Source organism: Arvicola amphibius, chromosome X (genome assembly GCF_903992535.2).
Source record: "Arvicola amphibius chromosome X, mArvAmp1.2, whole genome shotgun sequence".
NCBI classification, from domain to species: domain Eukaryota; kingdom Metazoa; phylum Chordata; class Mammalia; order Rodentia; family Cricetidae; genus Arvicola; species Arvicola amphibius.
In genome coordinates, this window is record NC_052065.1 from 61108166 (window position 1) to 61132514 (window position 24349).

The 24349-nt window shown below is 43.8% G+C and overlaps 1 protein-coding gene across 1 annotated transcript in view; it reads left to right on the forward strand.

The window, feature by feature from the left end:
- The window catches only part of LOC119804292, a 59706-nt gene extending 47315 nt beyond the window's left edge, over window positions 1-12391 (forward strand). Inside the window, exons 4-9 of the mRNA XM_042054326.1 lie at window positions 9017-9168; window positions 9460-9515; window positions 9821-9957; window positions 10913-10979; window positions 11149-11278; window positions 12237-12391. Of these exons, the coding sequence (XP_041910260.1) occupies window positions 9017-9168; window positions 9460-9515; window positions 9821-9957; window positions 10913-10979; window positions 11149-11278; window positions 12237-12349 (655 nt within the window). The 3' untranslated portion in view covers window positions 12350-12391. The remainder of the gene's footprint in view (window positions 1-9016; window positions 9169-9459; window positions 9516-9820; window positions 9958-10912; window positions 10980-11148; window positions 11279-12236) is intronic.
- Window positions 12392-24349: the final 11958 nt, after the last annotated feature.

Genomic DNA, 24349 nt, shown 5'->3' on the forward strand with positions numbered 1-24349 from the left:
TAGCCACCCAGTCCAGCATAATCATTCAGAAACTTATATAAATTATAAATTGTTTGGCTTATTCCCTCAGACTTGTTATTAACTAGCTCTTACAACCTAAATTAATCCATTTTTAATAGTCTGTATTTTACCACGAGGTTCGTGACTTGTTACCTCACATCTTGCTTCCTTGGCAGCTGATGGTGTCTCCCAGACTCTGTCTTCTTTTTCCCTTTAGCTTTTTTTGGATTTCTCGTCTGGCTCTATTCTGCCTGACTGTTGGCCAAATCAAATTCTTCACTAACCAATGGTAATAAAACATATTCATAGCATACAGAAGAGCATCTTACATCATCTATCTTTTCTGTCTTATTAAAAACAAAGTTTTAATTCTAATATGGTAAAATTGTATATAACAACACAGTTATTAAAAAAGGATCACAGTTACAATATTGAGTCAATTTGTATTTGATAAATTAAAGAAAGTACTCTATCAGATATAATACCTTTGTGAGTCTCAAATTTCATATCTAATTTATCATTTATCACAACTAAGGAAAACTGTACTTATAACTATCTAGTTTTTAACTCCATCAAAGACTCCATAAGGACATTATATTACCTAAGTAAACAGGACATGCATTGTAAGCAACTTCTAAATCTTTAGAATTGACAGAGATCTCTGGCTTTTTAGACAGGTTCCTAAAGTTCTTCTGTAACATTGTGGCATCTATCATTAGCCTATAAACCTAGAGTGTGTGGCAGATTTTTCAGTGAAGCAGCAAATTTGAAAATGTCCCACTTACATTGACAGTTTGTCAGTCATTTTCCTCTGTGTCCTGTATAATGTCTGAAAGAGACTTCCATGAAGCAGGAACCCTGAAGGACTATCCCTTCTTGTTTTGGCAGATTTCGTTGTTACTTTCTTGTGGTTCATAGATGTCCAGTTTATACAGCATACAGCCAAGTAGTCCAGGCAAGAGCAGTTCCCTGCCAAAATGGCTAGCTTTGCTACATTGAAAGCAAACTCCATAAGGAGCTTCTTCGATGCCTATCATCCTCTTGAAGTAAATTGGTGCTGCCAGGAGCAGGCATGTCTCAACGTTGAGAAAAGAAGTTCTTAAAACTTTTCAAATGCCATATCCTGTAGGTCTTTGACATGTTTGAAGAATACCTCTCCATCTGAAATATATCTCTGTATATCTAGAAAACCTAACTCACATAACTGTGAATTTAACTCTTATAGATGACAGTTGATTTGTATTTTAATTATACATTACATTTTAAATGAGCTGCATAAACATAATACCTTAAACAAGAGTAAAAATATGCATGTGGTATAACAAAATTGATATTAAAATTGTATCAGTAGCCGGGCGGTGGTGGCGCACGCCTTGAATCCCAGCACTCGGGAGGCAGAGGCAGGCGGATCTCTGTGAGTTCGAGACCAGCCTGGTCTACAAGAGCTAGTTCCAGGACAGGTTTTAAAGCCACAGAGAAACCCTGTCTCGAAAAACCAAAAAAAAAAAAAATTGTATCAGTAAAGGTTTTGTTTTTTGTTTTTCGTTTTTTTTTTTTTTTTTTTTTTTTTTTTTTTTTTTTTTTTTTTTTTTTCGAGACAGGGTTTCCCTGTAGTTTCTAGAGCCTGTCCTGGAACTAGCTCTTGTAGACCAGGCTAACCTTGAACTCAGAGATCCGCCTGCCTCTGCCTCCTGAGTGCTGGGATTAAAGGCGAGCACCACCACCGCCTGGCTTCAGTAAAGGTTTTGACAACAGCTTCTATTTCCTTGCAACTTATAAGTCTATTTAAATTTTTCTCCTGGTCTTGATATACTTTTGGTATATGGTATTTATCTAAAAATGTTCCTTTTTTATATTTTCCAATTTTGTGGAATACAGGCTTTTGTAGTAAGACCTAATGATTCTCCAAATTTCCCCAGTGTCTTTTGTTATGTCCCCTTTATCATTTCTGATCCTGTTAATTTGAGTGTTCTCTTTCCACCTTTTTATTAGTTTGGATAGGGGTTTGCCAATCTTGTTGATTTTCTCAGAGAGCCAGCTCTTTGTTTAATTGATTCTTTGGACTGTTTTCTGTGTTTCTATTTTGTTGATTTCAGTCCTCAGTTTGATTATTTCCAGTCTTCTACTCCTCCTGGGTGAGTCTGCTTCTTTTTTTTCTAGAGTTTTCAGCTGTGCTGTTAAGTCTCTAATGTGAGCTTTCTCCGTTTTCTTTATGTGGGCAGTTAGTGCTACAAACTTTCCTCTTAGCACTGCTGTCATAGTGCCCCATAGGTTTGGGTATGTTTTGTCTTCATTTTCGTTGAATTCAAGAAAGGCTTTAATTTCTTTCTTTATTTCTTTCTTGAACCAGGTGTGGTTCAGTAGTTGACTGTTCAGTTTCCATGAGTTTGTAGGTTTTCTGGGGGTGGAATTGTTGTTAAATTCTAGCTTTACTCCATGGTGATCTGATAAGCCACAGGTGGTTACTCCAATTTTTTCTGTATCTGTGGATGTTTTCTTTGTTACCAAGTATGTGATCAATTTTCAGGAAGGTTCCATGAGATGCTGAGATGAAGGTATATTCTTTCCTGTTTGGGTGGAATGTTCTATAGATGTCTGTTAAGTCCATTTGATTCATTACATCTGTTAGTTCTTTTATTTCTCTGTTAAGTTTCTGTCTGGTGGACCTGTCCATTGGTGAGAGAGGAGTGTGTGGGGTTTGTTGTGTAATTTGAGTTCTAGTAAAGTTTATTTTACATGTGTGGGTGCTTTCATATTAGGGGCATGTATATTCAGGATTGAGACTTCATCCTGATGAATTGTTCCAGTTATGATAATAAAGTGTCCATCTCCATCTCTTCTGACTGATTTTAGTTTGAAATGAATTTTGTTAGATATTAGGATAGCCACACCCACTGGTTTCTTTTGTCCGTTTGCTTGGAAAACCTTTTCCCAACCCTTTACTCTGAGGTAGTGTCTGTCTTTGAGTTTGAGGTGTGTTTCTTGTAAACAGCAGAATGTTGGATCCTGTTTTTGTATCCATTCTCTTAACCTGTGCCTTTTTATAGGTGAATTGAGTCCATTGATATTAACCTATATTAATAACCAGTTCTTGTTAACTCTGTTTTTTGTTGTTGTTGGTAGTGTTTGTGTGTTTCCCTTCTTTGAGTTGTGTTGGTGGAGAGTTGTCAGATGTCTGTGCTATTGTGGGTGTTGTTGGCTTCCTTGCATTGAGGTTTTCCTTCTATTACTTTCTGTAAGGCTGGGTTTGTGGTATTGTTTAAATCTATTTGTCATGGAATATCTTGTTTTCTCCATTAATGGCGAAAGAAAGCTTTGCTTGGTATAGTAGTCTGGGCTTGCATCTATGGTCTCTTAGTGTCTGCAGCACATCTATCCAAGACCTTCTGACTTTCATGGTTTCTATTGAGAATTCAGGTGTAATTCTGATAGGTTTACCTTTATATGTTACTTGACCTTTTTCCTTTGCAGCTCTCAATATTCTTTCTTTATTCTGTATGTTTTGTGCTTTGATTATTTTATGGTGAGGGTATTTTTTCTGATCCAGTCTATTTGGTATTCTGTAAGCTTCTTGTACCTTCATAGGAATATCCTTCTTTAGGTTGGGAAAGTTTTTTTCTATAATTTTGTTGAATATATTTTCTGGGCCTTTGAGCTGGTATTCTTTTCCTTCTTCTACCCCTATTATTCTTAGGTTTGGTATTTTCATGGTTTCCCAGATTTCCTGGATGTTTTGTGTTAAGACTTTGTTGGATTTGCTGTTTTCTTTGACCAATGAGTCTATTTCCTCTATTGTATCCTGAGATTCTTTCTTCTATCTCTTGTATTCTGTTGGTTTTACTTGTCTCTGTAGTTCCTGTTCATTTACCCAGATTTTCCATATCCAGCCATCTTTCAGTTTGTGTTTTCTCCATTACCTCCATTTCGGTTTTCAAGTCTTGTACTGTTTCCTTTACCTGTTTGATTGATTTTTCTTGGTTTTCTTGGGTATCTTGAGGGATTTATTAATTTCTTCTAACTTTTTGCTTGTCTTCTCTTTCATTTCTTTAAGGGAGTTTTCACTTCCTGTTTAAGGTTCTCCATTATTTTCATAAGGTTTAAAGTCGATTTCTTCTACTTCTTCTGGGTTAGGGTGTTCAAGTGTTCTGGTGTCATCATTTTGCTTTTCAGGTTGGTGGAGGAATTCTTGGATTGGCACCTGCCCATCTTTTCCTTCAAATGAGCCCAGCAGAGTCTTGTCGTCTTGGTCCAATCTTTGCTGTGGCTGACTGTATATTTGGGGTTCTTGGTCTGCCCTCTCTTAGGTCTCCTCAGCACTGGAGCTGGCTCTCAGGTTCCCTCTGCCCTGAAGCAGGCTGAGTTGGGGATCCAAGGACCCCACAGATGAAAAGGGGTGCTAGTGGCAGGCTGGAATGTGATAAAGAAAGCCAGCAGCCAGGAAACACCCTGCTGTCTGGATCTGCTCAGCACAGGAGCAGGGTCTCTTCCCAGGCTCCAAGGACCTCACAGACAAAAAAGGTGGGCTTGGGATGCAGGGTGGGGCAGGACAAAGAAGCCCCAATGGAGGGGACACTCCCACTGGCTCCCCAACCTCTCAGCCCTGAAGCAGGCTGAGTTGGGGAATCCAATGTCCTTGCAGATAAAAAGGGGTGCTTGGGGCAGACTGGAATGTGCTAAAGAAAGCCAGCAGCCAGGAAACACCCTGCTGGATGGACAGAAAAGCTTAGGGAGTTGGAAGGGGCCGGTACTCAGTTCCCTGGGACCATCTGGTTGTGGAGCCACTCACTCACCTCTCTGGATCCTCTCAGCACAGGAGCAGGGCCTCTTCCCAGGCTCCAAGGACCTTGCAGACAAAAAGTCAGACTTGGGGGGCAGGGTGGCACAGTACAAAGAAGCCCCAATGGCAGGGATACTCCCACTGGTTCCTCAACCTCTCAGCCCCAGAGCAAGCAGAGTTGGGGGATCCAAGTGTCAAGTTCAGAGCATAGGCCCCTGCCCCTGGCATCTATCCCAGCCCCCAGGCATGGTCTGGACTCCAAATCCCAGCAGGCCAGGTCCTGACCCCTCCCTGGGAGTTTGGTTAGGACCACTCCCCAGGGTATTTAAGTGATCTCCCAAAAGAGGAACACGTGGTCTCCCTTTCTTCCTCCTGGGGGTCCAGTTCCTGCTTCTTTCCCGTTCCCCCTCGGGGGCCACCTGAGAGAGCAGTACTCCCATTAAACCTGGATATTTCTTAATTTGGCTTGTTTTGATTTGGCTTGATTTGGAATTTTGTGTCGGCAGGGAGCTTGTGTTAGGAAATATTACTAACATTTTGGAGGTTCCGCGGAGCTAGGGCAGGCCCTTTCCACGTGGCCCTGGTCTACAGTTTGAGCTCTCTATGCCACACTTAAAATCGGCTTCTGGACTACAGTGGCTGCATCTCCGTGAGTCCCTTTTCTTGTCTATGCTATAAGGCTTTGGGAGACACATTCGTACTTATTTTTGTCATTTTCAGATTCCTGCTGATGTAGTGAGCTCACGCCTGGAATTCGAGTCCCAGGTTGTGGTCAGTCCCGCAGGACCGGGCTTGGCTGAGGCGGAGATGTGTTTTTATCAGGATGCAGGGTGTCTGATCTCCGCGGCCCCCTTTGGAACTAAAAGCCATCTTGGTGGACATGCTAAAATGGACTTAGGACACGTGCTTGGGCATAGACTCTAAAATGGGCACTCACAGTTCAAAGCCAGATCCACTGTTGCCCCTGTAAGCCTCTTACAAAAATCTTTTAAAATTGAGCCTGTTTGATACAAATGAACATATATATATATATATATATATATATATATGCTCATGATTTTTGGTCTCTGCGTTCTCACCTCCCCCCTTAGTAGCCAGTCTCTCACAGCACCAAGCTGCCAGAGGCACTGGCCCCTCCCTCACTCCCTCAAGCCCACCCATCCCAACCCTCTCCTATAGAGCAACATTCTTTCCCCTCCATTTCCCAATTCGGAGGTTCAAGTTCAACTTCCACCTTCCCCTCCCCCTCCTACTTCACTGCTTCTGGACCCCTTCTGTGCACTGAGCTAGCCCCTCCCATGCTCCCTTTTCTCTTCCAAATCTCTCTCAGGTAGAAAAGTGACTAGGTTCCTTTTCTACTAATCATTCTTCTTCCTCAGTCAGTGCCAGTTATTAGGAAAGAGTTTTTTAAAAAGGTTGAGGATGGTCCCCAAACTCCTATATGGTAATTGGTGAAAATGGCCTTTAAAATGTTTAATGCCCAAGAGGAATCAGCTGAGTCTTCCCTATAGACAAAGCTACAACAATCTACAGGCCCAGACCTTAGCAGCTGCCCTAAGGTCACAGGAAGGGGGGAGGCAAAGGAAGCCAACCACAGGGCTCTATCAAGTGTGGCCTAAATGGTCACGTGGCACGATATAGCACTACACCTGCTCTGAGGTTGTGCCCTATCTGCTAGCAACCTGGACACTGGAAATCACAATGCCTCCGTGCAGGCTTGTCCTCTATGCCAAGCCACAGAGGTCCGGCCTCATCACCATCGGCCAGTGAAACTGTGCCAGCCTTCAAACATCTCAGCCTTACAGAGGATTGATGCTGCCCAGACTTGGCATATCCCGTAACCCTCTCTGAGCCTAGGATCATGCTACAAGTGGCAGGTAAGTCCATTACTTTTATTCTCACTCGGGCGTTAAGTTTCCCCCACCAATTTCAGCTATGGGGGTAGACGGAACCTGTTCCTCCCCACTTAAAACTTTGCCACTGCCCTACCATCTTGTAGGACATTTTTTTTCTCATTCTTTCTTAGCGATACTTGCTTGCCCAACACATTCACTGGGTGGAGATATCCTTAGCCACTTCCCCAAAGCTTTGTTCCACTTCTTGGAGCCCCTTTTAACCCCACTCATCTCCAAGATTCTATTTTACAGGTTCACTTCTCCTGCCAGACGAGTGCCCAGGCCAACCCACAAGGAACTCTCCATATACACCAGCTTTGTGGACACCAACTGGGCAAAGATTAGCAGGTTAATTTCACCCATACGCCTACACATAACAAACTCTTATCTCTTAACACTTGTGGACACTTTTACAGGTTGGATAGAAGCATTTCTGGTCTCCAGGGAAACAGCAGGTGTGATGCCTCAGGGTCATGGAGCTCATGTCAGAAGCTCTCAACATCTTCTGGACAATGGGACTCGTCAAACAACAACTGACCAAGCTCTCCATTCAACTCAGGTTATCTTGGTCCTCCCTTCTCCCCATTGCCCTGACTCATCTCAGGGCCAGCCACCCCATGTTCCCCCATGGGCCTGAGTCCTTTTGAGTTGCTTTATGGCAGGCCCTTTCTCCTTAACCATCACCTCCCAGTTCAAACTCCTTCACTGGCAGGGTACCTACCCTACCTCTCCCTTTTAAGGTCCCTTCTCCATTCACACGCTGACAGTTGTCTTCCTGCCATCACACCAGTGGACCTTAATGCCCCTAAACCTGCCCCGCTCTCCCCAGAGGATAGAGGATTCCTCAAACAGTTAACTCCTAGGTCTCTTGAACCTCCATGGACAGGACCTCACACGGTAATCCTCACCATCCCCTCGGCTGCCAAGCTCTTGGGACACACAGGCTGGTACCATCTCTCCAGGCTCAAGCAGGCACCTACTCAGGACACTTGATCTGTCCAACAGACAGAACCTTCCACCCTCCGGTTTTCCAGGATGCCACAATGAAGGGCCTACCTGCTCCTCTTTCTGGCACACTCACCTTCTCATCTCCCCCAAGGAACAGATGCCTGCCTTCTCCGGGATGACAGTTCATGGGATGCCTTTCCAGTTACACCTCTTGCTAAATGTGGACACCTGGCTCTCCCCTTCCCCATTTGTCCTGATCCCGCAGGAAGTAGCCAGATTTGAGTCTACACCCTTGTTTCCCAAACAGAGCCTAAGTGTTTGTCATAATTACCATTCCAATTTTCTGTCACCCCTATATCCAAAGAGTCTGGAATGTCAAGTTGGGAGCATAGGCCCCTGCCCCTCACATCTATCCCAGCCCCCAGGCCTGTTCTTGACTCCAAATCTCAGCAGGCCAGGTATTGATCCCTCCATGGGGGTAAGTTCAGGACCACTTCCCAGGTTATTTAAGTCACCCCCGAAAAGAGGAACACGTGGTCTCCCTTTCTTCCTCCAGGGGGTTGCATTTTTTCGGCTTCCTGATTCCCTCTCAGGGCCACCTAAGAGCACAGATCTTCCATTAAACCTGGATATTTCTTCATTTGGCTTGTTTTGATTTGGCTTGATTGGGAATTTTTGCATCATCAGGGAGCTCGCATTAGGAAATATTCCTAAGACCAAGGACCTAGCAGATAAAAAGGGGTACTTGGGGGCAGGCTGGAATGTGCTAAAGAAATCTGTTGGAATCCCGTTGTGTGAACCTTCTGAATGCTGGGATGTATTCATATGCCACTAGACCAAGCTTTAGTATTGGTACTTAAATTAAAGTTGTCTTGCATTTCTAGGGTAAGCTATGTTTGATGTTGGGTGTTTTTCATACATCCTTGAAATAAAACTGCTAAAAGTTCATGAGAGAGGTTTGCATCTATGTTCATGAGGAATACTGGTCAGTAATACTACCTATGGCATCTTTTATTCATAGAAGTAATGTTGAACACATTAAATAAATAGGGAAGTTCTTTCTTTTACTTTCTAAAAAAGCTCTTGTCAGATTGCTTTGGCATTTTGTTCATTGGACACAATTAAATAAATACCAGTGATGATTGAGGCATGTGTTGAGTCAATGAATAAAGTATGGCATTTCAGTGAGGCAAGTCACAGGAACTGGGGAAACTTGATAGACTCAACTTAGTCCCAACACAGCAGTAGATTGCTTGTCTAAATAAGGGGATAAAAGTATTGTTGCCTCTTCAAGTCGTAGGACTGCCAAAATCGTGCCTTCTTTTCCTATGTATAGTGTCTGGGAGACCTCTTCTATATGTAACTAATGTTAGGTCTACAAATCCCCCTGTTTTAGGGAACTACACAAGGCCTTGTCTGTTGTGAGTGCCTTCAAGAAGAGACAGGTAAAGAGACGCCTAGTTCGGAGACAGAGAAGGATGATGATGGCGGCTGCCCCTAATGCACACATGCATGTCAAGAATTTGACTATGGAAGAAGGAGTTTGCAGTAAGTGTCTTTCACTAGATAGGGTCCCTGAACTTGGGGAGGAAGCATGAGTATTTTTGTCACCAGTCCCATCACTGATTTGCCATGTAACCTTCAGCAAGAACTCTCTGATGTGTAAAAAAAAAATCATTGTCAGGTGCCAAAGTGTTTACAGGAAGGAATGATTTGGCAAGGCATTAGGGAAGAGAAAAGATCAGTAACGACATGAGATTTTAGTATAGGTGTGGGGTATTATAGAAAGGGGATGGTAGGGGAGGAAGTCTCAACAAAAATGTGACTATTATTTTATAGCTGGAAAGAACACTATGCATCAGCTCCAGGTCAAGGTTGACGCAGCAACCCAGGAGGTAAGAAGAGTCTGTTGCCCAAGGGGAATTTTCCCATCAGCCATTGCCCAGACCCTTTCTACTATATCCCGAAGACAGTTTCCATTTCTAACCCTATGACCTACTCCTCTTGTGGCACTGGAAAAATCACTTCTGTCTGGACCTCAGTGTTCTCAAATCAGAGTAAAAGGTAAGGTTGGATGGTCTTCAAGGTTCCCACAGCTTGGAATTCTGTGTTCTTATTTTCATCCAAAATGATTCTCATTCTTTATCTTTCCATGAACAACTGGGTGTCTGATCCTTATCTTTGATCTCTGCTTCTTCAGGAGAGCTCTCGGGGGCCTGTGCTGCTGAGTCAGCCCCCAGAACTAACATCTATGCCATATACTCCAGAGACCACAGGGCAACAACTGGCGGTTTCCCTTTCAGGGGAGCTCCATGGGCTCTCTACCATGCCGAGCATGTGAGTAGGACAAGGACATAGAATGTACTGTGTTTGGGGATTTCCAGCCTTGTGTTTAGTGCCATGGGTGATAGCAGCAGGAGGACGACAATAGGAAGAAGGAGGTAAATGAGTAGGGGAAGGAGAAATCAGCAAGGGCAGAACACTTTCAGCTTTGGCACTTTCTATCCAAGAGGATCTGCACAAGTAGTTTTTCAAGTTCCCATTTCCAAGCAAGCATGCTGGTGGACACAGTCAATATCTATACCATTGAAAAGAGAACTAACACCAGGTCTACCACATAGTAGGTCTTCAAAGTGTTGAGAATGTTATTACTTTTTAACAGATAGAGAAGGAAGGTCCTGGTGAAATCTGGGAGTTTTGTAAGGAGGTTTCACAGGGCCTTAGGTGTCTGTCCAAAGGACAGTGAACCTGAATTATCTTTCATGGCCAGAGGTAATTGGGAAAAGTGGAGGCAAGATGCAGCCACTGAAAAGAAATGGTACTGACATTGCTTTCAGCTGCTTTCAGACTAAAACATAGACACTATGATTCATCATCATCATTTTTACTCTAGCTCTGGGAGGAAAAGCCAGTATAAACTATTGTCTCAGGGATGCAGGTAAAGGGGATGCTGAAAATGAGTAGGCCAATAGAAAAAGCTTGCCCAAAGCACAAGATTAAATATCTATGCAATCATTTGGATTCCCAAATCTCAGTATTGCAGATTCCTGCTATTCTGCCTACTGGTAGGATATTTCTATGAGAACTTTTCTTTGGGGTGTGTGTGGTTGAGATACAATTTCTCCGTAGGTTTTGGAACCTGTCATAGAACTAGCTCTTGCAGACTAGGCTGGCCTTGAACTCAAGGAGATCTATCTGCCTCTGCCTCCCAAGTACTGGGATTAAAGGTGTGTGCCACCACTACCAGGCTTCATCAGAACTTTTAATATCTTGGCCCTTCCTCTTCTTACAGGTGCCCAAGCCTGATGATTCAGCCCTGTGCCACTATTGACCCTATGCTACTGCACTCACAGGTCCTGGCAAAGACACGGGATTCAGAACAATGGGAGGAAATAACTTTAGGAGATGTGAACACAAGTAGACTGGGCAGAGTGGGGGGCATCTGGGCAGCAGGTGCTAGAGGGTTACTTATCATAGAAGAGGACACACATTTTCCTAGTCTTCATTTTCTCACCCTTTCTTCTGCAGGGCCCCAATGCCTCCAACCAGGCTTCAGTTTCTGCTACCTTGGAGTGGCAGGAGATGCTGGAGGCTGCTGAAGCTCTGCTGGCTCTGAAAAATTCTTCACAGACATATCACCAGCCCTGTGGTGTACCAGGTATATGGGGATATTTGGCAGAGAGGAAGCTGTGAGATGAGCTATGGGTAGTTATCTAGAAATCCAGAGTTGGTGTTTTTAACTACCTTGGAGCCAAGCACTCGAGTTCCTAAGGCTGACTTGAGCAATGGTGCCTAGGGGTTACTCAGTGAATCTTCAGGTCACTAAATGTTTTGCTCTATAAAAATTGCCCAGTGCCCTGACATCAAGAAACAGGTAGACTGAGGTCCCTGAGATAACAAAATCTTACTTCAGGGGAGGCAGTATATCAAGTAGAAGGAATAATGCTGGGTATAATGGTTCCCAATGCATGGTTGTGTCTCAGTCCACTGTAGACTGAGAAGAACCACTAGAACATGCACAGAGGATAAGGGTCTGGCATGGAACAAGATCATGATGGACACTTGAAGGCATTTTCCATGTAGATACAGAGCCTGAACAACCTTAACAGGTTGAATTTTGCCAGTGAATTTCAGTGGTCAACGCGAACAGGAAGGGCTTCCTGAGATCAGAGGAGTACTACATGGTTGGGTGGGCTGAGGTGGAGTCTGGGCACTACTGAGACAAAGACACCAATGGATATTGTCTTGTGGGTGGGAAGCCATTCTGGGTGGACATGCTGGAACAAAAGGCAATTAATGAAACTAGAGAGATTGTCACTGAGGTCTACCAGAGTGGGTGATGTAGGCTAGGCCAGCAAATCTGTGGGTTGAGGAGATAGAGAATTTCTTCAGTGAGGATCATATCTAGAAATTCCAGGTTTGACCAAATGGATTACTGGCTGTTCCTGAGGGATGGTAGAGCAAATACCAGAGATTAGGAGGTCTGATGGGGATTGGTATATTCCTGGTCGCTCTGACAAATCTGAGATCGTTTGAGACACAGCAAAGGTGAAGAGAGAGCTCAGGAGAGTATCATGTATGTGATCTGACTCTGGTCTTTGTATTTCTGTCTTTAGATCCTGCTGGAGAGAGGGGACTGCAGCTGGCTAGCCCCACAATGCCACCTCGGCCTGCTAGCTCTGATTCACTGCCTTCTGGACATTTGGATTGCATGTCCCTCTTGACCTAAGAACCCATGCTGTGAGGCCTTGCTAGAGCACTGCCTGTTTGATTCCTGTTTCTGAACTTGCAAAATCGCTCCTGCCCAAAGTGTTTAATGTGTTTTTTAAGCATTCAGGTATTTTATAAGCTTTCAGATCCTTTTTATGATGTAGGGCAATTACTTGGCTTTCCTATATTCTTTATCCCCATCCTTTATTTCTTTGAAAGCTGGGGCTTTTTATGTGTCTTATAGAATGCTTTGTGCAATCTAATATGATCAATCAATCTATCAGTGGGGTTCTGAGTGGTATCAAATGCCAGTGTTTTCTTTTGTGTGCAATTGCATACTTATCTGTGCACTACTGTAGTTACATATGTATGTGGAAACATGAGGATTTTTCACATTGCATCTAGATTTGTGTGTTACCAAAAATAAATAATTTTATGTGGCACTAAGAAGTATGGGTTGTTTGTTAAGCGGCGCTTGTTATCTAGAAATTTATTCTATTGAAGCATCAAGCAAGAGGTTTAAAAGAGCAAATATCATTTACAATGTCTTTCAGAATTGCACAGCCCCTTTATTGCTACCAAAGTCAACATTGTGTAGTATTCAGTGGTCTTCTTTTTCCCTGGATGAGGTTCTGTGTCCTCTAATAATGTTCGAACTCATTACAGAAATGGAGATCCTATCAGACAGACAGAAATTTCAACCAGACTTTGTTGGATGCACTCTTTCCTTCCAAAGCTTTCCTCATTCCATCACAAATGATAGTTGATGACATCTATTTATACTATTTCTTTTTTCCTGATGCTATGCTAATCAGAATTCTGATCTTTTCCATATGATGATGGAATCAGTTAGGATATGGAGCAAGACTGAAGGACATCTCACTTTCCTTCTACTCCCTTGAGCAATTACATGGATAAATGATCCCTAAGTCCATTCATTCCCAATGACAGATGTTTAAGGTCAAGTATTCTTGAAGGAGTACATGAGGAAGAGCCAAGGTCCTGCTATACAGGGACATCCTCACCACGAGTTGGTTCCATTGCTGAGTTATTCTTTGTGGATTTGTAGATACCACTAGGCAACGTTTCCCATTCTGAATGCACAGAGGTTATGTATGGTGAGTGTAATACTTATATGATGTGCAAACCATTATCAGTATTTAACTTTTTAGTTGAAATCTATTTCAGGTTTCTATTCAGAGCCAGGCAGCAGTGGTGCATGCCTTTAATCCCAGCACTTCGGAAGCAAAGGTAGGCAGATCTCTCTGAGTTCGAAACCAGCCAGGTCTACAAGAGCTAGTTCCAGGACAGGCTCCAAAGCTACTGAGAAACTCTGTCTCAAAAAACCAAAAAATAAAAAAGATTTCTATTCAGATATAGTGTGAAGAAGACATCCAGTTATACAGATACCATGAGTGAAACATTTTCCAAAGTAAGTGGCATTCATATTATGATATTCAAGAATACATGGACTCCAAGACCCATGAGAAGTATAGAGGTCATTTGAGAAGTCACAGTGCATAGACCATGATTAAAACAAGAAAGAATTCTAGCTCTGGTTGTAGGAAAATTCTCAAGTATGTCTTTTATGCCCCTATCTCTACTATACATAAGGTAGAAAAACCAGGAGAAATCTGGAACACATAGCCCCTAAGTTAGTAGTGAGAATGACCTGGTAGACTGGCCTATGAATTCAGTGTTCTGGGTTCTACAGCAGTTATATGTCAAACCAGTTTCCGTCTTGCCTGATTTGAAAGGCTGAAGGAAATTGATTGGCCATTGGAAGCCCCTTACAACAGGCCAGAAACATTTAAGAGCTGCAGGTCTAAATGCAGATATCATGTGAACAAGACACTAGGAAAGATTATACAAGTGACTGAGCCTCTGGCAAATTGGCAACAGTCTTCCTATATGCTAAGTGAGGGTGCAGTCTTGGAAAAGTGTTTTCCTTAAAATCTTCAAATCCATTAATTCTGTCCCACCTTCTCCATGAGTGAACGCACCCCTCTCGTTCCTGACTTTCTCCCTCATGTTCTCGCTCCTTCTGCTCCTCATCGGGACCTTGGGAGCTCAGTCCAGTGCTCCAATGTGGGGCTCAGTCACCTTCCCCATCTGTCGCCAGCTGGAGGTTCCCTCACGGTCCTGACTTTCTTTCTCATGTTCTCTCTCCTTCTGTTCCTCATCAGGACCTTGGGAGCTCAGTCCGGTGCTCCAAGGTGGGGCTCTGTCATTTTCTTCATCTATCGTCAGGTGTAGGTTCTATGGTGATATGCAAGAAATTCATCAGTATGGCTATAGGAACTGGCCTTTTCAGGCTCCCTCTCCTCAGCTGCCCAAGGAACTAACTGGGGGCGTCTCCCTGGAAACCTGGGAATTAATGGGAGATCACCAACTCCAGTTGGAATGGGACTGATGGATCATGCGACCAAACCCGTCTCTCTGAGTGTGGCCAACAGCGGGGGCTGACTGAGAAGCAAAGGACAATGGCTCTGGGCTCTGATTCTTCTTCATGGACGGGCTCTGTGGGAGCCTTCTCAGCTTGGTCGATCACCTTCCTGGACCTGGGGGGAGTTGGGAGGACCTTGGTCTTAGCATAGAGTGGGGAACCCTGATGGCTCCTTGGCCTTGAGAGGGAGGGAGGGGAGGTATGGGTGGAGGGGAGGGGAGGGAAGGGGGAGAAGGAGGGGAGAGAAAGGGGAGAAGGAGGGGAGGGAGGGGGGAGGAGGAGGGAAGGAGATGGAAATTTTTAAATATAAAAAAAAAATAAACCATGAGGAAAAAAAAAAAATAAATAAAAAAAAAAAAAATCTTCAAATCCAAACAAAACATTAAAAGGCATATATATTAACAGAGAAGGATGGGGCAATTACAAAAACAAATTAAAACTCCAAAAGTTGTACTGAAAGAAATTCAGGACCAGGAGAGACAACAAAAAGAACAGAAAAAAATCACCCTAACAATGTTTGATAAGTCAAAAGCTAACACAGATAAATAGTCAAAACAATGTATAAAACACCAACAAAAAATGAAGACAGAAGCCAACTTTTTTATTTTCATTAGATATTTTTATTTTATTATTTTTTATTTTTTGTATGAATGTTTTGTCTGAATATATGCATATGTTTCACATCCGTGTTTAGTATCTGTGGAGCGTCATAAGGTGGTATCCGATTCCCTGGAACTTCAGGTAACTGTAAAGATGTTTGTGAACCACCAAGTGGGTTCTGGGAGTCAAATGCAGGTTCTCTGCAAGAACAGGTGTCTTCTTTCCAGGCCCTGCAGTTTCTGATTTTAAACTATTGTATAAAGTTACAATTATCAAAGTGTCTGGTATTGGGCATACAAAAACAACAAACAGTCCAGGATAAAACCATAGTGCCCAGAAATAAATTCCTACTCATATGGTTAAATGACCTTTGACAGTAAGCCCACTGGATGAAATACAGTACTGCCTCAATATGACATATTGGAAAACCACATGGAAAATGCAGTTGGTACATTACAACATCTAAAAATTATCTGAAAAGAATTAAGGGACAAGAAGGAAAAAAGGTTGTTGAATTTAAATTGGTTTGCCTTTTCTCAGAACAAGATGAAAATGAAACATTCCTGTTGTTTACATATCATCTCTGATTATTGCTTTGGAAATAATGTAATTTGTGTTCAATTGTGATTGAAATAAACTAATTTAAAATCATTTCAGATTTTCATAATACTTAATAATACAGTGGCTCTCCAAATTTGTATAGCACATGTATTACTTTTGAAGTGATGTTCATGCATAAGGATGTATGATTATTGATCACCTTGTCTGCAAATAGAAGAACAATTTGAGTGATTAGTTTAATACCTATGTAAAGCAAGCAAAAGAAAACAATATGAGGTATATATCACCAATATATGTGGGTTAAGATCAATACCAATAAGATCTCCATAAAGATATATGACTTTTTTATTCAATTTACTCTTTACTATCTCTTTTATTCAGTTGGGGTTTGTGAGTAAATTGCTTTGGCATGCTTAATGGAAACGTGGACTTGCTGTGTGTCTAAAAGAGAGGTAATGCATGTGGCTCAGAGGCACAAGCATCTCTGCCATGCTGGACTCTGCAGCATGTGGGCAGGAACTACTGTCTTTTCCATAATAACAGCACAGCTTAAGTTTTAGACTGGGCAGGCAAACAGCAGGTACCATATTACTCCTAACAAGGGTACACCTGAAGATTTTAAGAAGTACTTAGCATTTTAAGAAGTGCTCCTGGACAATAAAGATGTACAGATTCACAATAGGACAGATTCAGACATAAAAGACCTCTAAATGGGTCACAATGTTGGATAAATATACGTAGGCTTGACGGAGACAAAAAAGACTATAGACTATAAAATAAAGTTAATGCTTTATAAAATAAAGGTAAAGTCTTTAAAGACGCCAGTGTATGTGTACTCTCATTCAGTTCAGGGTGTTTGCTATTTATTGTTATAAGCAATTACCTTTTCTCGTCCAGTACTTTAGTGTTGTGAAAAAATTTAGTTGTGTGGATATGAAGACTGAAATTTTAGAAACTAAATTTTGATGAAATACAAAGAAAGATTGTTAATAGGTAGCCCTGGCTTTTTGTATTTCATTCACTGTACCATCAGACTCTAAAATTCCTTTCTAATAGGCCAGCTGGAGAACATGCAGAGATCCTAACTGATCTTCTGCAACTAAACAAATGCATGATGATAGCATTATATAAGAGTAATCAAAGAACTGCTGTTACCATCCACAAATAGCACAGTCCTTTGCAATATCATATAAAATCCACTTTTAAAAACAAAAATGAAACCAACATTGGGTAGGGTAAATTTTTAAAAATGTAAAGGGGCAGGTAGGACAATTTAACTACAGAAAGTCTGGCAGCTTGCCTAATGAATACATTTAACGACTTTTCTTGGTGAGATACTGTTATTGTGATTGTGCTCCTCTGTTAACACAACAAGGGTCATTGAAGAAGGAAGGTTTGAAAGGCTGAAATGGCAAGGTGAAGGCTCAATCCCTACAAAACCTGGTGGAACAAGCTATGCGAGTGTATGGTTTAGATAAAAGAGTGTTCAGGGTATTGGTCTCCAGCTGGGTTTTCTCAAGCTAAAAAAAGGTGAGGGACATGGATCTTTCCCTCAGTTGTAGAGACGCACGTCTACATTTTAAATGAAATTTACTTAAAGATCATCTGGGAAACAGGGAGAGCAGAAGGCATACATGAAAGGAGATTTGCAGTGAGTTATTAAGGGTGTCAGTGAAGAAGGTTAACTGCTGTCTTCTTCCTTCATGATTCTCAAAGGTTGTCTCCACCCCAAAACACCACCACCATCAGCAGGAAGAACAGAAAAATTGCCCAAGATCCAACCCCACTTTCCACACGTGGTGCTCTATTCTGACCCTACAAATACAGTACTCAACACAGTGTGTTCAAGAACCATAGTGAGCACCCCATGGGGCTCCTGCCTATAATCCCAGCACTCAAGGCTGAGGCAAGTGAGAGGACAGCTTGGGCTACCCAGGAAGTAAAAGGCCATCTTACTCTACATAGCAAGACCATTTTTCAATTCAGTTTTTAGGAGCTGGAGAGATGGGTGGGCAGTTCTATAGACCGAGGTTTGATTCCCAGCACCCATATTAAACGCTCACAACCATCGACAATAAAATTTGGTCCCAGAGGGTCCACAAGGTCTTCCAGCTTCTGAGAGCACTGTACCCATGTGGTGCACAGACATGAATGCATGCAAGTCATATGCATAGAATAAGACAGTAAATCTTTAAATAAATTTTAAAACAGAGCAAAATAAAAAACCCTAAGAAGCAACAAGTATTATGAAGTTAGCTAATATTCCAGGGTCATTACTATAGAGAAACAAAGCTTCTGTTTCTAAATAGGTCCTGAGTACAAATTATTCCTATTTATCTGAAATTAACCAAAACATGGTTTGAATATGGGTTATGTGTGTGTGGCTTCACACTCCCCTGTGTACGTGTGCATGTTGGAATTTGGGTGTCTTGCTCAATCCCTCTTCACCTTCTTTCTTGAGACACTGTATTTCACTAAAACTGGATCTCACCGACTTTTGTGAACAGGTAAGCAATTTCCTGGGTTCCTCTTGTCTCTGCTTCTCCAGGGTTCTGATTGCAAAACCCTTCATCCACAGTTGGCATTTTTATATGTGTTCTGGGGTTCAAACTCGGGTGCTGATGCTTGCTATGTACAGACTGAGCTATCGCTCCAGCACAACATGATGACTAATTTCGTTTGGTTTTTCGAGACAGGGTTTCTCTGTGCAGCTTTGGCTGTTCTAAAATTCACTCTGTAGGCCATCCTGGCCATGAACTCAGATCTGAAAAGCTCTGCCTCTTGAGTGTTGGGATTAAAGACATGTGGCACATCAGACACCCAGCTTTAGCTCCCACGTGCTGGACTTTGAAAAGGTGAACAAGAGCTTTGCAAGGAGGTATGCTGAAAGTGCTGGCACCTAGTGTTTCCCATGAAAAAGGAGGAAACCCGGGTAGAGACCACTAGGAAGGGCAAGTCTCATTTCTCTCCCCAGAGATGCTGGGTGCTAACATGGATCACTAGAAGTCAATGTGGGTCACAGAGCAACCATAAGGTCTGGACAAAGTCAGGATGAGGGGAGGGAATCTGAAAGCTCATTGGTCCAGAACCATCAGGGCCTGAGGAGAGAAAAAGGAGGGCTGGCATCTCATTGTCTGGAAACTGAGTTCCTCGAGGAAGGACCTGCATCTTCCCTCAGACCCGAGCTCTTTGCTTCTGATCTGCTGGACACTGAGGTAACCACAGGGTGGCATCAAAAATAAGATCTGCCCATTCCTTGTCTGTTCTCCTCCCTCCACCATCTCTGAGAACCCAGGTTCTTTATCTCTCTGTCTCCTTATACAACTAAAGGGGAGAGGCTGAAGAGGTGACATAACCTACCCTGCCCACGCATGGAGCCCTGGTTGCAAGGGTTCCCAGCTTCAGAACCCTGAAGGAGGCTCCTGCTCCTTTTGATGCAGGTGGGGCAGAAACGGATGGCTGGGTTTCCTGGGGGGAACCTGTGCTCTTTGAACTGCTGCAGGATGGCAGACAGACACAGGGAGGGATTGCCAAGAGGAGAAGAAATGTGTGATCATGTGCCACTGGTGAAATGTGGAGAAGCATCTAGAAGGTTGGCCAGAGGCTATGGCAGAAGGCATGGTTTTTCTGGACTGCAGAGGGAGCATGCCCTCCTGAGATAAACAGCCTGCTGAGGAACTAGCTCCTGGATTGAACATGGTATAACATTTGGCCCTGTGACAAAAAAATTAAAAACGACTTGTTTCAGTTGCAGAAGAATGTAGGGGAAAAGGAGGATGAGGAGTTTAAATGTAAGATTTCGAAGATTCTAGAGGATGATGATATTTATTATTGCTATCATTATTATTGTCCTTACTTTGGTTATTATTGGAGACAAGTTCTCCTGGTGTTATGAGTTGTCATCAAACTCACCATTCTCCTGCCTCAGCTTCCTGTGTAGTGGGATTTCAGGCCGGAGTCAGCCAAGTTGGCTTGGGAAGAACAAGATTTCATGAGGAGCAAGTGTTCAGTCACTTCCAAGGGGATCAAAGGAATTATTAAGATTAAAGTGGGGCTTGAGGATGAACCATGATCCAGGAGGAAGGGAATATATGGTATCCCTTGAGCTAATGACTATGTCCATTCACTTCCATGCTGGTGGTCAGAAGTCAAGTTAAAGTCAGGACTTTAGGGAGACAATTAAATCAGGGATGCCAGTTGTCTTTGGCAGGGTACAGGACAAAGCAACAGAACAGAGAGTTGTGATTGCTGATGAAGATGTAAGAGCACGTTCCTATGCTTCAAAGTGAGTGTGTGTTGTGTGTGTTACTGTATGTGACAGTGTGTCTCTGTGTGAGTGCATGTGTGTGTACATGTGTGTGTATGTGTGTCGGTGTGTGTGCATATGTGTATCTGTGTATGTGTCTGTGTATGTTTGCATGTGTGTGAGTACATGCGTGTGTATGTGTGTGTGACTGTCTGTCTGTGTGTATGTCTGTATGTGTGTGCATGTGTATGTGTCTCTCTGTGTGTGCATGTGTGTGTATTTCTCTCTCTCTGTGTGTGTGTATGTGTGTGTGTATGTGTGTGTGTGTGTGTGTGTGTGTGAGAGAGAGAGAGAGAGAGAGAGAGAGAGAGAGAGAGAGAGAGAGAGAGAGAGAGAGAGAGAGAGACTGTCTTAGGGGCCGTGAGTGGTGATGAGTAGGGAAAGTCATGATTAGGCTTCCATGGGGCTTGAGCGAACAGGTTGTTAGGAGAAGGTGAAGTGTGAGAGAGACTTGTATGATGGAGAGTCTTTGTGACCAGGTAAAATGAAGGGTAAGACAAAAACCATGGTAAAAAGAAGGGAGGGAAAAATGGTCACAATCATGAGCAGGATGGAGGACAGGAAGAGTCTAGGAACTAGAAACAGAGTTATCTGGTGGTAGAGTAAGCTCACTGGTTGGTAGGTATTCTGGCAGCCATTTTGGTGACCTGCCCTAACTCTAGAGCCAAGGAACATGGAACTTGACGAATGTTCTGTTTCTACTGCACTCGTGAGCAACTTCACACTCGACCAGATCACCAAAGAGGGGGTAAAACTTGGTCCCAGAGGACCTGTAGTTTGCTCTGACCGTGCCTTGCCATAGGATCAGAAGAAACTGGGAGTGTAACAGGTTTCTGCCACTTCCATATATGCAAGTACACGGTCTCAGGAATGTACTACCTCTAGGGTAGAGGTCGGGCCTCCTCCTGTATGTGTGACTAACTTGACTCTTTCAATCCCCTACTTCAGGGACTCTAGTAGAGCCTTGTCTGCCGTGAGTTCTGTGAAGAACATAGAATATATAGAGAAAGTGGAATTTCTCTTGAGGCCTGAGGAAGACTATGTCTACTAACCGCAACTCTCACGTGAATGTTAAGCAGCGTCTCGTCAAACCAGGAACCATGGGTGAGTGTCTCTGGCCATGGAGGGGGTCTCAGGTGGCAGCAGAAATCCTAAATGCTTTTGTCACCAGCCATGCCACAGAATTGCCACTCGACCTTGTACAAACCCTTCCTCCCCAGACTTTAGCATGTTCAGATATACTATCTGTGCCAAGTATCACGTTTTTACAGAAAGGACAGACATTGTGGGTGGGATATTAAAATGACTGGTGGTGACCCAAGTCCTCAGATTGGGGAGGGTGGAGTTAGGTACTTTCAAGAGAACATGATGGGAAGGGAGGCTCAGTCAAGCTCTGCATGGTCTTTTCCAGATGGGCAGCAGGGTATCGTTCAGCAGCCTGAAGCCTTGCCTCACACAGTTATGCAGCAGGTAAGGAAAGTAATTTGCTACAGGGAGAGGCTCCATGCCAGAAGTCACAGTCCAGACAATTTCGAGTGTGTCCTAAACTCTGAGATTCCAGCACCAGTCCCCGGTGCATTGCGACCTTGGGAAAATAACTTCTCTTTGGGTCTCAGTGCCCTCCAGTAGAGGAATAATCAAAAAGGTGAATGTGTATGGCTGGTCGCCAAGGTCTTGAGAGCCCTGCTGTTCTCCATGGTCATCACCAAGGTCTTGAGAGCTCTGCCATTGTCCATGGTCATCACCAAGGTCTTGAGATCTCTGCCATTGTCGATGGTCATCACCAAGGTCTTGAGAGCTCTGCCATTCTCCGTGGTCATCACCAAGGTCTTGAGAGCTCTGCCATTGTCCATGGCTGTCACCATTTTACTACATTTCTATCCCTTGAGTCTTGGTGATCAGACCTGATCTTCAACAAGGGTGTCTTTCTTTGCAGGACATCTCCCAGGTACCTTGATGCTACACTGGCCCACAGTAATTGTACCTCTGAATTATGTTCCAGTGAATTTGAATCCTCAAATGACAATTACTTTTTCATGGAATCCCTGCCAGCCAGTGACTATACCTTGCGTGTAAGTACAACAGAGTCTGTGGAGGTCGCTGTGGCTAATGGTACTGTCTCCAAATTCAAGCTTGCTGCTGCAGGGGTAGGAGCAGCAAGAAGGAGGAACAGGAGAAGGAAAACATGGAGCAAGAGGAGAGGAAAGAAAGGAAGAAGGAAGGGAGGGAGACAGGGAGGGATAGAGGAAAGCGAGGGAGGGATGTAGGAAGGGAACGAAAGAAGGGAAGGAAGGAAGGAAGGGGGGAAGGAAGGGGGGAAAGGAAGGAAGGAACCAAGGAGGGAAAGAAGGAAGGAAGGAAGTAGGGACCAAAAGATCTAGGGAAATGACAGAGCTACATTTCAGCCTAACTCTCAAGACAGGATCATCCCAGATTTAGTAATTCCTGAACAACATGCTACGGAAAGCATCCTTCTAAGTCACTCACTCCCTGGGGGCATGCTTGGAAAATATTCTACAGAGGAGCATTAAAGAGTACAAACATATTGCATACAGGAGGCAGTAGCCTACAAAATGCCGATACGATCCATCCACACTAAAATGAATGGACACTGGAGAAGGGTCTGCTGAAATCTGGAGGCATAGTCGGAAGGGCCAGAGAGGCCCAGGGAAATGTTCCTGGCCCGCAGAGAATGTGTCTGCCGGATGAGCTTGGCTTATCCTCCATGACCGGTGGGGAGTGGGCAAAGTGGAGGAAAGACCTAGTCTCTGCAGAGAACCATACTCACATCTTTCCTGGTGCTGTGTAGAGCAGAACAGCTGTTGGTCATCTTCAGTGTACCCGGGAAGGAGAGGGTTCACAAAAAGTAATGTCTCGAGGAGCATCTATGGAAGGAAGTTGGAGGGAAAACAGGTCAAGTAGGGGAGGGTCAATCCGAGGCCCAGTGGACTAGTGTCATTTGTCCTAGTGTCCACACTCATTCACAATCCCCCAGCCTGATCTCACAGAGCCCTCCGTATGTGTTCATGGTAGTTGTCATCCAGAGTGTTTAACCTCCTGGCATCTCCTCTGCGTGTTCTTAGGACCTCTAACATGATCTTGGAGCCCTGCAACTGCACTATCCCGCTTGTAGTGCCATCACACATCATGGTAAATGAGTGGGGTCGAGGTCCTTGGAAGGGATGGGCTTTGTGGGTGAGAGGAGGGGAAGGTCACAGAGATGGGTGTTTGGTGGAAAGGAATGGAGGCTGCAGGGCCCACTGTGCTCACGGAGGTGTCTTGTCAGAAGTCACTCTGTCATATCTCTTGCATTGGATCTGTGTCCAGGGCCCTGACAATGCCGACCAGACCAATGATGTCATCTCCACCCAGACCAATGATGTTGCCAGTCAGGGTCTTGAAGTCAACACCCAACTGCCAGAAGTTTCCAACCACGGTGCACTCTCTGCTGAGGGGGATAGGCAGAAAGTACTGGATGCTGCAGAGGCACTCCTGATTCTTAATTCCCCTTATCCTTGGCAGGAGACTTCCAGCATACCAGGTATGTGGCTCCTTGAACGAGGAACAGGGAGTGGACAGGGTGCGGAAAATGGAAGACTCCTGACAAGATGCTGGTAGCTATAGTGGGTTAATTCATCAACTTGGAGGCCAGAGCCTTGAGCTTTTCAGTCTGATTAAGAACTGGTACCCAGGTTCTGCTTAGTACATCTTAGATTTCAATTGTTTTGCTCAAGAGCAGAGGGCCAGTATCCTGAATTCAAGAAAAGTAGGAGAGCTTCAAGGCAGGAAGTTCTTTCTCGAGGTCAGGCTGCAAACAAAGTGGAAGGAATAGGGCTTGGTGGATTGAATCCCAGCCCACACTGGTGTCCCAGTCATCTCTAGCCTGAGAAGGCCTGGGAAGATATGCACATGGGATAAAGGCCTGGAATGGAGGGAGATGGTCCTGTAGACTCAGGACACGTTCCATGTAGACATGGAACGAGGATGCCTTCCGAAGCTGACTTTAGCTAGCACATCTCAAGTCCATCAAGGAAGGAATCTCTGAGTTCAGAGGAGAATTTCACAGTCAGCGAGGCGGGAAAGAAGGCTTCTGAGAAAAATTGGTC